This window comes from Schistocerca gregaria, chromosome 1 (assembly GCF_023897955.1).
Source record: "Schistocerca gregaria isolate iqSchGreg1 chromosome 1, iqSchGreg1.2, whole genome shotgun sequence".
Classification (NCBI taxonomy): domain Eukaryota; kingdom Metazoa; phylum Arthropoda; class Insecta; order Orthoptera; family Acrididae; genus Schistocerca; species Schistocerca gregaria.
This window is the reverse complement of record NC_064920.1, coordinates 981,318,699-981,331,780: the sequence shown is the minus strand read 5'-3', so window position 1 is coordinate 981,331,780 and position 13,082 is coordinate 981,318,699. Positions and strand designations below refer to the sequence as shown.

At 45.3% G+C, this 13,082-nt stretch overlaps 1 protein-coding gene across 1 annotated transcript in view; it reads right to left on the bottom strand.

Annotated features, from left to right (window-relative positions):
* Window positions 1–10,407, bottom strand: part of LOC126311221 (esterase B1-like) — a 100,822-nt gene extending 90,415 nt beyond the window's left edge. Inside the window, exons 1-2 of the mRNA XM_049992215.1 lie at window positions 10,281–10,407; window positions 3,589–3,723 (exon numbers count right to left, since the gene is read on the bottom strand). Coding sequence (XP_049848172.1) covers window positions 3,589–3,723; window positions 10,281–10,343 — 198 coding nt within the window. The 5' untranslated portion in view covers window positions 10,344–10,407. The remainder of the gene's footprint in view (window positions 1–3,588; window positions 3,724–10,280) is intronic.
* Window positions 10,408–13,082: the final 2,675 nt, after the last annotated feature.

The following is a 13,082-nucleotide window of genomic DNA, read 5'->3' as shown; positions in this document are numbered from 1 at the left end:
CAAGATTTACAGAGCATAATAAAACATGGGATCCAATAAAATGCATGATGTTTTCTTTGGCGCAGATTAAATCCTCACTTTCCAACTGTTTTCATCTAACAGCACTACAGCTACTCCGTGGCCACAATCCTGTGCTGTCATCTGCTTCGAGAAAGATATCTTGAGAAGATACCACGTAGAAGACGTCTACAGAAACTTTGTGTGAGGTGTGACAGGCTTGCGAATCTCCAACCACAGCCCTCGCGTGTGCGATCTGTCTGTTACAGCCAGACAACAGGAGCACTTAACTTGTTAATGCAAGAGGAGTGTTGTGAAAACGTGAAGACTTAATGTCGAACACAACTGATTCGACGAGTTTGCAGCGAGCAGCAGGTTTCAGCAAGGAATAAGGTGACAGATCTTTTGATATATTAGGTGAGGCGAAGGCGAAGTTCGAGTATATAATCATTTACGATCCACGTAAAACATTTTTGCAACGAAAATAACTTTTCTACACGTTACTAAAGTCTTAAACGACCAAAAATAAATGGCGTAGAAAATATAAATAAAGCAACACCGAATTTTTAATCTTATGAAATAATGTATAACAATAATATAATTTCGAAACCTTTCGTGTCTGGAACTACCCAGTCAAGCTGAACGCCTTAGACACACTGTCCAGCGAGTGCAGCAATGTGGAGGTTCCCTGCTGTTTTGGGGTGGCATTATATGGGGCTGACGTACGCCGCTGGCCATGGAAGGCGTCGTAACGGCTGTGGCTGGTTAAAGTTTAGGATCGAATATCTCTGTGATGTTAAACGCTGTGACTGGAGATGTGACGAAATCTGCTGAATCCTAACAAATATTCATCTATCTGAAGCTGGTCTCTACTTACTCTTCCAGCAAGGTTTCTGTGGCGTTAAGTATCCTTTTATGATACAGATCGTGATGAAATTCGAACTGGAGATTTGCTGATTAGTACATATTTACTGGACGACACTGTTTTTTATACACACATCAAAACAAGTTTTGCATCAACCCGGTTCCGAGAACTCCTGAATATAGACGTTCACTGTGGATATTGTATCACAGACACAGTGCTTTTGACTGTTCAGGGATGTCACTAAACCCGCTCAAAGATGTAAACAACCATGCATGAGCAGCACCTATTAGACGGAGGGTGTCCGACAACCGATAAGTTCCAGTCATTCCACCAGAATGGAGGTATACGGCTCTTGTTGTCTGTAGTTCAACCATGCCTAGACGGTGAATACCGCAATTTGACCGCGTCCCCATTGTTACTTTGTGCCAGGAAGAGCTCTCAACAAGGGATGGGTCCAGGCGTCTCGGAGTGAACCAAAACGATGTTGCTAGGACATGGAGGAGATACAGAGAGAGAGGAACTGTTAATGACATGCCTCGCTCAGGCCGCCCAAGGGCTACTACTTTAGTAGATGACCACTACCAATGGATTATGGCTCGGAGAAACCCTGACAGCAACGCCACCATGTTGAATAATGCTTTTCGTGCAGCCACAGAACGTCGTGTTTGTTACGACTCAAACTGTGCGCAATAGGCTGCATGATACGCAACTTCACTCCAGACGTCCATAGCGAGCTCCATCTATGCAACCACGACACCATGCACAGCGGTATGGATGGGCCAACAACATGCCAAATGGACCGCTCAGGATTGGCATCATGTTCTCTTCACCGATGAGTGTCGCATATGCCTTCAACCAGACAATCGTCGGAGACGTGTCTGGATGCAACCCGGTCAGGTTGAACACCTTAGACACACCGTCCTGCGAGTGCATCAAGGTGAAGGATCAATGTTGTTTTGGGGTGGCATTATGTGGGGCGGACGTACGCCGCTGGCCAGGGAAGGAACCGTAACGGCTGTATGATACGTGAATGCCATCCTCCAACCGACAGTGCAACCATATCGGCAGCATATTGACGACGTCTTCATGGATGACAATTCTTGCCCCCATCGTGCACATCTTGTAAATGATTTCCTTCAGGATAACGACATCGCTCGACTAGAGTGGCGAGCATGTTCTCCTGACATGAACCCTATCGGACACGCCTGTGATAGATTGAAAAGGGCTGTTTATGGACGACGTACCCACCAACCACTCTGAGGGATCTACGCCGAATCGCCGTCGAGGGCCGCGCAGTGTAGCCGCGTGGTCTAGGGCGCCTTGTCACGGTCCGTGTGGCTACCCCCGTCTGAGGTTCGAGTCCTCCTTCAGGCATGGGTGTGTGTATTGCCCTTAGCGTAAGTTACTTTAAGTTATATTAAGTAGTGCGTAAGCTTACGGACCGATCGGTGACCCCTGCAGTTTGGTACCATAAGACCTTACCACAAATTTGCAATTTCCAGTTACGCCGTTGAGGAGTGGGACAATCTGGACCAACAGTGCCTTCATGAACTTGTGGGCAGTGTGACACGACGAATATAGGCATGCATCAATGCAAGAGGAAGTGACACTGGGTATTAGATGTACTGGTGTGTACAGCAATCTGGACCATCACCTCTGAAGGTCTCGTTGTATGGTGATACAACATTCAATGTGTTGTTTTCATGGGCAATAAAAAGGGCGGAAATGATGCTTATGTTTATCTCTATTGCCGGCCGTTGTGGCCGAGCGGTTCTAGGCGCTTCAGTCTGGAAGCGCCCTACAGCTACGGTGCCTCGGGCACGGATGTGTATGATGTCCTTAGGTTAGTTAGGTATAAGTAGTTCTAAGTCCTAGGGGACTGATGACCTCAGATGTTAAATCCCATAGTGCTAAGAGCCATTTTGATCTCTATTCTATACAGGTTCCGAAACTCTGAGAACGTAGGTGATGCAAGACTTTTTACTATGTGTGTATCTAACATGAAAGTAAGAAAAAGTTCGCAAGACGACTATAGAATAAACGAACTAATGGTTATCCTGAGCTATCGTTCTGGAGTCGTCGTGAAGATACTGCGCTGCACCATGTTTCACGAAACTTCGGGCGACGTGCTGTCCTGGCTTTTAAAGCAAATCCCTTCTTCAATCGATTGGTCTCTGTATGCTGAGATGACGTAATCTTCTATAAGTCAACAAACTCTCTCTGTGGCTTAATACAGCTCCTCTGAGCGCGAATATAAGCCGTATATTAGCTTAAACATTGAACTAAGGCACTTCTTTCACGTTTCCATCCATTCTGCGCGTAAATAAATAAAACATACTGCATATGTAACAATCTGTCCTGGTTGCTTTTGTAATGTATAAAATTTAGAATTTTATGCGTTTTGGCAACTGAGACATGTACACTGGCTGTGCAATGATGTCCTCGTAATATGGTTCCGAAGATGGCTTGATGATGAAAGCGCAAAAAATAATAAAGTTTATACCATTAAAAAGCGATCAGAACTATCATCGCATTATCTGGAGCAATTATTCTCGCAGACTTATTTAATTATTATATGTCACTGATTGACAAAATATAGACATACAAGTTTCAGCCGTATTTCAGAACTACGTGTGTCACAGATTATGCATTCATTAATCGTTCAGTTTTCCTAATATTTTCAAAAACATAAGACTAAACAGTTAAATTACTTTTACAGTACTCACCCGAAAGCGGAGGTCTCCCACCGGTGGCGCAGCGTAAGGCACCCCGAAGAACCTGTTGTACTCTGTTCCAAGGATGCTAGTGGTACGAACACCTCTCAGGAGACCTTGTTCCACCTTGGCAAACACATCTCTCGCCTGAGAAACAACATCAAGGGCTGTTATTATCTGTTGTCCGTTTGCTCAGCTATAATGAATACGTTTTACTTGGTGACTAAACGACTGAGCCAGTTTCATTACTTAAGTATTAAGTACACAAAGTATTTTGCATACGTCTGCTGTTCAGTGGTTTACAAAAAAAAGCATTAACGTCACACATTTCCTACGAGTGCTATTTCTTTCACCGTCCGATCGGTCACGAAATTAAAACCACAGTGAAAATTCTGTGAAGCCTTGCGCATTTGCGCTGCGCGATGCCTCTATTAAGCTTGCCTATCGCGTCACGTCGCGTATTTCAGTTCTGAGCCCACAGTGAGTACGTAAAGATGGCTATCGTCTCCTGCCAAGTGTAAAGTCCTCCGAAGGGTTTCGCCTGATTTCCTGCAGTCTGCATAACAAGTGTCATACGTTTACCTCTTCACGACAAGTCTGCAAACTGCAGGTGCTGCAAAGATGCTCCTGCAACGTTTCCGGTGAGGAGTTTTTGCTAACCCGCCAAACAACCTGGACTTGTATCCCTCTGATTTTCATCTCTTCACTCACATGGGCAGCTCACACGAGGACAGCATTTACGCACAGACACCGTGCTCCAGACCAGCGTAGGTAAGCGAGGAAAATCACAGGCGACTGCTTCCTATGGCGAGGACATTGGAAAGTTGTAACCATGCTACGCCAAGTGTCTAAGTCGGAGCACCGACTATGTGGAGAAGCAGATGCGGAAAATGGTACTGTAGATGTCGTAATGCGGAAACGGTGCAATTTATCTGACGTCCAAAAGGTTATGAACAATGGCTTTCGGACCAAGTACGGAGGCATTTCCGGAAACAGCCGTGACTTAACTTTTCGCGTGCCGCAGTGATCAAAGTATACTGTGCGTAGCAAAATGACGCTACCCAAATCCGCGCCGAGGCAACTGTACCGCACCATGGGCCATAGATGACTGGGGTGAACGACGGCTGATGTGTGAGGGCGAATAGACATGAAACTATATGTCAATTGAAGGTGGAGAGGGGAAGAAAGGAAAGGGAAGGGGAGAGATAACTGCTGTCAGCTGCACTGGGACATTAGGCCGTATCTGCGGCGACGAGTGAAGATGTGTATCGGACCGGGATTCGAACCCACAATCTCCTGCTTTCTAGGCAGGTGCGGTAACCACTGCGCCGATCCACACTCCCATTGTGCGCCACTTATCAGCAGCCACTGTCCATTTCCTCCATATTCGCTCTTCCGAGATTCCCTCCGGAGGTCGGACGTGTTTGTGCATCTGCACTGAGGGTAGTGGATTCATTCCCCAGCTAGGCGTATCACTTTATATGAATGAGTGGTGTCTGTTCTTTCGGACATGTGGGAAAGAACAGACACCACACATTCATAAAAGACTTGCAGTTGTTGAGCAACTGACCGTCCAAATGAACCAATGTGTAGCCAACGTTCGTTCAGAGAACGATGCTGCGTGTGTGCTACACAGTAGGCGCCTGCTTAATGCACCCATGCTGACTGCTGTTCACCGGCGACGGAGGCTGGAATTTGCACGTACCAGTACCGGAAATGGACGTCCACTGAGGGCGACAGATGTCCTTTTCGGATGAATCGTACACGTGTGCCTTGTAGTGTAAGGCGTGAAACTTCTGAAAGCACACCCTGGAAGGGTCCAGCCCGGAGGAGGGAGCATTATGGTCTGAAGAATATTTTAGTGATTTCGTCATTCTGGAAAGCCCAGTGGATCAACACAAGTGTCCCTCTATCCTCGGAGACCTCGCTCATACCTACAAGCAGTCTCTTTTTCCTCTGCACGGTGGCGTCTACCAACAGGACAATGCAACGCATCATACGTCTCGCAGTGTACGTCCGTGATTCGAATAGAACTAGGACGAGTTTACTGTACTCCCCTGATTACCAAACTCCCCGGATATAAACCCAATCGAGAATCTGTGGGACTGGCTCGATCTGGCTCTTCGCGCCATAGATCCTCAGCCGAGATACCCAGTGCAGCTGCCCATGTCACCGGAGCCGGCACAGGTCCACATCGCTGTCGGTACCCACCAGAACCTCACTGACTCTCCGCCAGCAAGTCCCACAGCGTTCTGCGGTGCAGAAGGCGATTATTCAGCATTTTGTCAGGAGTCTCATTAAAGTAACTGGCCATTAAAATGTCTACTCCAAGAAGAAATGCAGATGATAAACGGGTATTCATTGGACAAATATATTATACTAGAACTGACATGTGATTACATTTTCACGCAATTTGGGTGCACAGATCCTGAGAAATCAGTACTCAGAACAACCACCTCTGGCCGTAATAGCGGCCTTGATACGCCTGGGCATTGAGTCAAACAGAGCTGGGATGGCGTGTACAGGTACAGCTGCCCATGCAGCTTCAACACGATACCACAGTTCATCAAGAGTAGTGACTGGCATATTGTGACGAGCCAGTAGCTCGGCCACCATTAACCAGACGTTTTCAATTGGTGAGAGATCTGGAGAATCTGCTGGCCAGGGCAGCAGTCGAACATTTTCTGTATTCAGAAAGGTCCGTACAGGACCTGCAACATGCAGTCGTGCATTATCCTGCTGAAATGTAGGGTTTCGCAGGGATCGAATGAAGGGTAGAGCCACGGGTCATAACACATCTGAAACGTAATGGCCACTGTTCAAAGAGCCGTCAATGCGAACAAGAGGTGACTGAGACGTGTAACCAATGGCACCCCATACCATCACGCCGGGAGATACGCCAGTTTGGCGATGACGAATACACGCTTCAAATGTGCCATGTCGCCAAACACGAGTGCGACCATCATGATGCTGTAAACAGAACCTGGTTTGATCCGAAAAAATGACGTTTTACCATTCGTGCACCGAGGTTCGTCGTTGAGTACGCTATCGCAGGCGCTCATGTCTGTGATGCAGCGTCAAAGGTAACCGCAGCCATGGTCTCCGAGCTGATAGTCCATGCTGGTGCCAACGTCGTCGAACTGTTCGTCCAGATGGTTGTTGTCTTGCAAACGTACCCATCTGTTGACTCAGGGATCGAGACGTGGCTGCGCGATCTGTTACATCCATGAGGATAAGCAGCCTGTCATCTCGACTGCTAGTGATACGAGGCCGTTGGGATCCAGCACGGCGTTCCTTATTACCCTCCTGAACCCACCGATTTCATATTCTGCTAACAGTCATTGGATCTCGACCAACGCGAGCAGGAATGTTGCGTTACGATAAACCGCAGTCGCGATAGGCTACATTCCGACCTTTATCAAAGTCGGAAACGTGATGGTACGCATTTCTCCTCCTTACACGAAGCATCACAACAAAGTTTCACCAGGCAACGCCGGTCAACTGCTGTTTGTGTATGAGAAATCGGTTGGAAACTTTCCTCACGTCAGCACGTTGTACGTGTCGCCACCGGCGCCAACCTTGTGTGAATGCTTTGAAAAGCTAATCATTAGCATATCACAGCATCTTCTTCCTGTCGGTTACATTTCGCGTCTGTAGCACGTCATCTTCGTGGTGTAGCAATTTTAATGGCCAGTAGTGTATGTACCTGGTCATAATTTAGTGATTGTGTGGTGTAATTATTTACCGTTCGACGATAAATAATGAGCGCCTTGTATAGCAAAAACACCCCGTTGATTCGTGGGAATGCAGATAACTATTATGTTTCAGGTAGTGTAGCTAGAGTTTGATGGCCCACTGAATTAAGGAAGTGTAGACCGGATAGATATGGCTCAAATTCAAAGATACAGTATCGACAGCAATAGATAGATTCATACCGCATAAGTTAATAAGAGACGAGCCTGATCCACCATGGTACACAAAACACGTCGTAACACTTTGCAAAAGCAACGAAAAAAGCAGGAATCCCCAAGACTGGCTAAGTTTCACGGAAGATCGAAATTTAGTGCGGACGTCAATTTGAGATGCTTTTAATAGTTTCCACAATGAAGCATTGTCTCAAAATGTGATAGAAAACTCAAAGAAATTCTGGTCGTATGTAAAGTACATCAGTGGCAAAAAAACAGTCAATACCGTCACTGCGCGATATCGATGGAAATGTTACCGATGATGGTTCCACTAAAGCGGAGTTACTAAATACAGTTTTACGTAATTCCTTCACGAAAAAAACGAAGTAAATATTCCAGAATTCAAAACCAGAACTGCTGTTAGCATGAGTGACATAAAACTGGGTATCTTACGTGTTGCGAATCAACTCAAATCACTTAAGAAAGGCAAGTCTTCCGATCCAGATGGTATAACAATCAGGTTCCTTTCAAAGTATGCAGACACAGTAGCGCCATTCTTAGCAATCATATACAAACGCTCACTTGATAAAAGGTCTGTTGCTAAAGACTGAAAAGTAGCACAGGTCACGCCAATATTCAAGAAAGGAAATAGGAGTAACCCATTGAATTACAGTCCCATTTCACTGACCACAATTTGCAGTAGGATTTTGGAGCATATATGTACTCGAACATTATGAATCATCTTGAAGAAAATGACTTATTGATACATAACCAACACGGATTCAGGAAATATCGTTCTTGTGTAACACAGCTAGCTCTTTATTCCCATGAAGTAATGAGTGCTGTCGACAAGGGATCTGAGATCGATTCCATATTCCTATATTTCCAGAAGGCTTTTGATACCGTCCCTCATAAGCGACTGTTAATCAAATTGCGTGCGTATGGAGTATCGTCTCAGTTGTGTGACTGGATTCGCGATTTCCTCTCAGAGAGGTCACAGTTCGTAGTGATGGACGGTAAATCGTCGAGTAGAACAGAAGTGATATCTGACGTTCCACAAGGTAGCATCATAGGCCCTCTGCTGTTCCTCATTTACATAAACGATCTAGGTGATAATCTGAGCAGCCCCCTTAGATTGTTTGCAGATGACGCTGTAATTTACCGTTTAGTAGAATCATCAGACGATCAATTTCTGTATGGTGTGGAAAGTGGCAATTGGCACTAAACAAAGAAAAGTGCGACGTCATCGGCATGGCTACTAAAAGAAATCCGGTAAATTTTGAGTATACGATAAATCGCACAAATCTAAGGGCTGTCAATTCCACTAAATACCTAGGAATTACAATTAAGAGCAACTCAAATTGAAAAGACCACATAGATAATATTGCGGTGAAGGCGAAACAAAGACTGCGTTTTGTTGGCGGAACACTTAGAAGGTGCGACAAACCCACTAAAGAGACAGTCTACATTACACTTGTCCGTCCTCTACTAGAATATTGCTGCACGGTGTGGGATCCCTACCAGGTAGGATTGACGGAGGACATCGGAAAAGTGCAAAGGAGGGCAGCTCGTTTCGTGTTGTCGTGCAATAGGAGTGAGAGTGTCACTGATATGATACGCGAGTTGGGGTGGCAGTCACTGAAACAAAGGTCTTCTTCGCGACGAGATCTATTTACGAAATGTCAATCACCAACTTTCTCTTCCGAATGCGAAAATATTTTGTTGATACCCACCTACGTAGGGAGAAATGACCATTATAATGAAATAAGAGGAACCAGAGCTCGAACGGAAAGATTTAGGTGTTCCTTTTTCCCACGCGCCATTCGAGAGTGGAATGGTAGAGAAGTAGTATGAAAATGATTCGATGAACCCTCTGCCAGACACTTAAGAGTGATTTGCATAGTAACCATGTAGATGTAGATGTAGATGTGAATAATTTTTGGTCTAACAATTCAGCTTCATTTCATGTTGCTTAAGTCAGTTTTTTTCCACCTTCCAAATTCAATTTCCCTGTGATTTCACGAAATCTGTTAAGGTGGGTGCAGGAAAAATGTCACAGCCAAATCTCTTTCTTAGCTTCGTGCTGTGAAAAAATTCTTAATCAAAAGCACTTTGGCTCTATAAAGGGTAAGTGAAACGGAGAATCACTTTTCACGTTCCACTTATTAATGGAAGGAAGAATACAGTAAATACCGTAAATCTTAACACCAACTAGCAATTCCTTCCACAATGAGTTGAGAAATGAAGTGTCTGAATTCCTCAAACTAATGATTAAAAATGGCAAAAAGACGTGAAGCAGTAATTATAATAAAACTGGAAAAACATTAAAGACAAATTCCTGTGAAGAAAGATGAGGCAGGCTTAGAGCTTATCACTGCACTCTTTCAACTTAGGCAAGCTGGTCAAAGTAAAATATGTAAGCAGTTGACTGGCACAAAAAGATGCAGTTTTCAACAACAATATTATATTGTCATCATAGCTATGGAGGGAATTACCAGGACGAGAAGTGCAACAGATATGTAGAGGCGAAAAAAGTAGGATAAGATGTAGCGGCATGGAGAACGGCATAAAATTAGTGGAAAGAAAAGAAGTCTTACGAATATCTACACTACTTGACGGGATGATGCCTAGACTACCAAACGCTAAAAATGCGTTGCTCATGATCCCGTGTCAGGGCTGTTTCTTTGTTAGTTGTTGTCGTATGTACAAACATAAACATGTGTAAGTTTGTCGCTTAATAAGACGGAAAAATACGACATATGTGAGAGAATTTCTCGTGGGCTGTGTTTGTTAACATACCTCGCCTGTTGAAACGAGAGCCACACAGATTAGTAGCCCAAAAAAGTAGGAAGGGCTTTCCATGGTGAGTCCACAGGGTAGACTATCGCTAGCCTTTGTCCTTTGAGTACAGCCGCCTGCTGTTAGACTGACGCTCACAGATTGTACCTTGGGGATATAAATGACAATCGGCGTACGGCAGATAAAGAGTCTCCAACGGGCTAACTTGGAAAAGCATGACTATGTGAAAAAAGTACTGTCCTGAATTGCTCCGTTTCGTGACTGCTTATCGTAATCTTAGTATTAAGAGTCTTCATTGATATACAACGGGCCATAATCCATCGATAATGTTCCCTCCACGAACCATAGCTTTGTCAGGGTGGGATGACTGGCTTGCCTCTGCGATATGGATAGCCTTAATGTAGGTGCAGTTACTTCCGAGGGCTATCTGTGTAAAGGGCGGACGAACAAATAGTTCCTGAAGCAACAGCAGCAGCAGCGTTTTCAGTAGTTGAAGGTGCAACAGCTTGAATGATGTAACATCAGCCAAAAAATGCTTTCTTCGTTTGCACTGCAAGCGGCTACAGTCGTGGTTTTTCCCGAGAACATGCAACTCCACTGTATGACATAATTGTGTTGCTAGCCTCTTGCGTAAAATATTCCGCGAATAAGAGTCCTCCATTTGAAAAGAGAAACTGGTATGCTAAAGTTATATATAGTGGGTATTAGTGAAATCTCCTGCAGGAACAAATAGATTCTAGTCAGGTGAGTACAGGATTAACTACACAAATGCTGGATTAGGATTAATAGTGAATAAAACAGGAAAGTGTAGGATTTCACGTGAGGTGCCATGAACAACACAGTAAATGCTAGTGAAGACAGATGCAAGGCAGACACCCACTACAGTATTACAAATTTATATGCCGAATAGCTCAACAGATTGTAACACGATAGCTCTAATGCTCTACTGATTTATTTTGCCTTTTGTTTTATTTAATGTTACATCGTTGAGCTTCTGTAAATGTGTTTGATTGAATAGATGACACAAAATTGTATACTCTTTTCTTGGTTTAAAACTTTGGTGTCGTGGCTTGATTCTATGCAATGTAGTATATCTGTCATTTAAATTCTATGTCCACTTGGAGGGAACAAAACTTACTATATATAAGTGTAATTTCTGTGTGAATATTTATTTGTAGAAATGTCAATATGTACAAATGTTCTGTTTTATTTAATGCATTTGGTTGCTGTTATGTAAACTGCTGATCCTCACTTAGGGTTCTTAGTTAGTCACAACATCTCTCAGGTCTGTCTCCATTTGAATTATGATTACCGAGTGCCCTATTGTGTGGAAAAAATGAAAGCCTCAAAGTTAGACAGTTAATTACATATGTTGTTTGATCTTTGATGAGAAGGGAATATTCAGATTTACTGAGGATTTAGTGAAACTGTGGGAGGCAGTAAATATAGTTTTGTGACGTTTAAAGTCACCTATTTAATCATTTACTTGGAAGTAGGAGACTGTGGTAATAAAGACAATTTGCAGGTTCCTTTAAAGATTAAAAGTTCTTAAAACTAGGCTTATAATGTTTTGCTTAGTAAATGATCACATTGCTGTCTGTAGCAAATCCTAAAAGGTGAGTCAGTTTCTGGCAATTTTGTCAACATTGTGTAGTAAAGTGGAAAACTGCAATAGTAGAAAATTATACACTCCTGGAAATGGAAAAAAGAACACATTGACACCGGTGTGTCAGACCCACCATACTTGCTCCGGACACTGCGAGAGGGCTGTACAAGCAAAGATCACACGCACGGCACAGCGGATACACCAGGAACCGCGGTGTTGGCCGTCGAATGGCGCTAGCTGCGCAGTATTTGTGCACCGCCGCCGTCAGTGTCAGCCAGTTTGCCGTGGCATACGGAGCTCCATCGCAGTCTTTAACAGTGGTAGCACGCCGCGACAGCGTGGATGTGAACCGTATGTGCAGTTGACGGACTTTGAGCGAGGGCGTATAGTGGGCATGCGGGAGGCCGGGTGGACGTACCGCCGAATTGCTCAACACGTGGGGCGTGAGGTCTCCACAGTACATCGATGTTGTCGCCAGTGGTCGGCGGAAGGTGCACGTGCCCGTCGACCTGGGACCGGACCGCAGCGACGCACGGATGCACGCCAAGACCGTAGGATCCTACGCAGTGCCGTAGGGGACCGCACCGCCACTTCTCAGCAAATTAGGGACACTGTTGCTCCTGGGGTATCGGCGAGGACCATTCGCAACCGTCTCCATGAAGCTGGGCTACGGTCCCGCACACCGTTAGGCCGTCTTCCGCTCACGCCCCAACATCGTGCAGCCCGCCTCCAGTGGTGTCGCGACAGGCGTGAATGGAGGGACAAATGGAGACGTGTCGTCTTCAGCGATGAGAGTCGCTTCTGCCTTGGTGCCAATGATGGTCGTATGCGTGTTTGGCGCCGTGCAGGTGAGCGCCACAATCAGGACTGCATACGACCGAGGCACACGGGCCTAACACCCGGCATCATGGTGTGGGGAGCGATCTCCTACACTGGCCGTACACCTCTGGTGATCGTCGAGGGTACACTGAATAGTGCACGGTACATCCAAACCGTCATCGAACCCATCGTTCTACCATACCTAGACCGGCAAGGGAACTTGCTGTTCCAACAGGACAATGCACGTCGGCATGTATCCCGTGCCACCCAACGTGCTCTGGAAGGTGTAAGTCAACTACCCTGGCCAGCAAGATCTCCGGATCTGTCCCCCATTGAGCATGTTTGGGACTGAATGAAGCGTCGTTTCACGCGGTCTG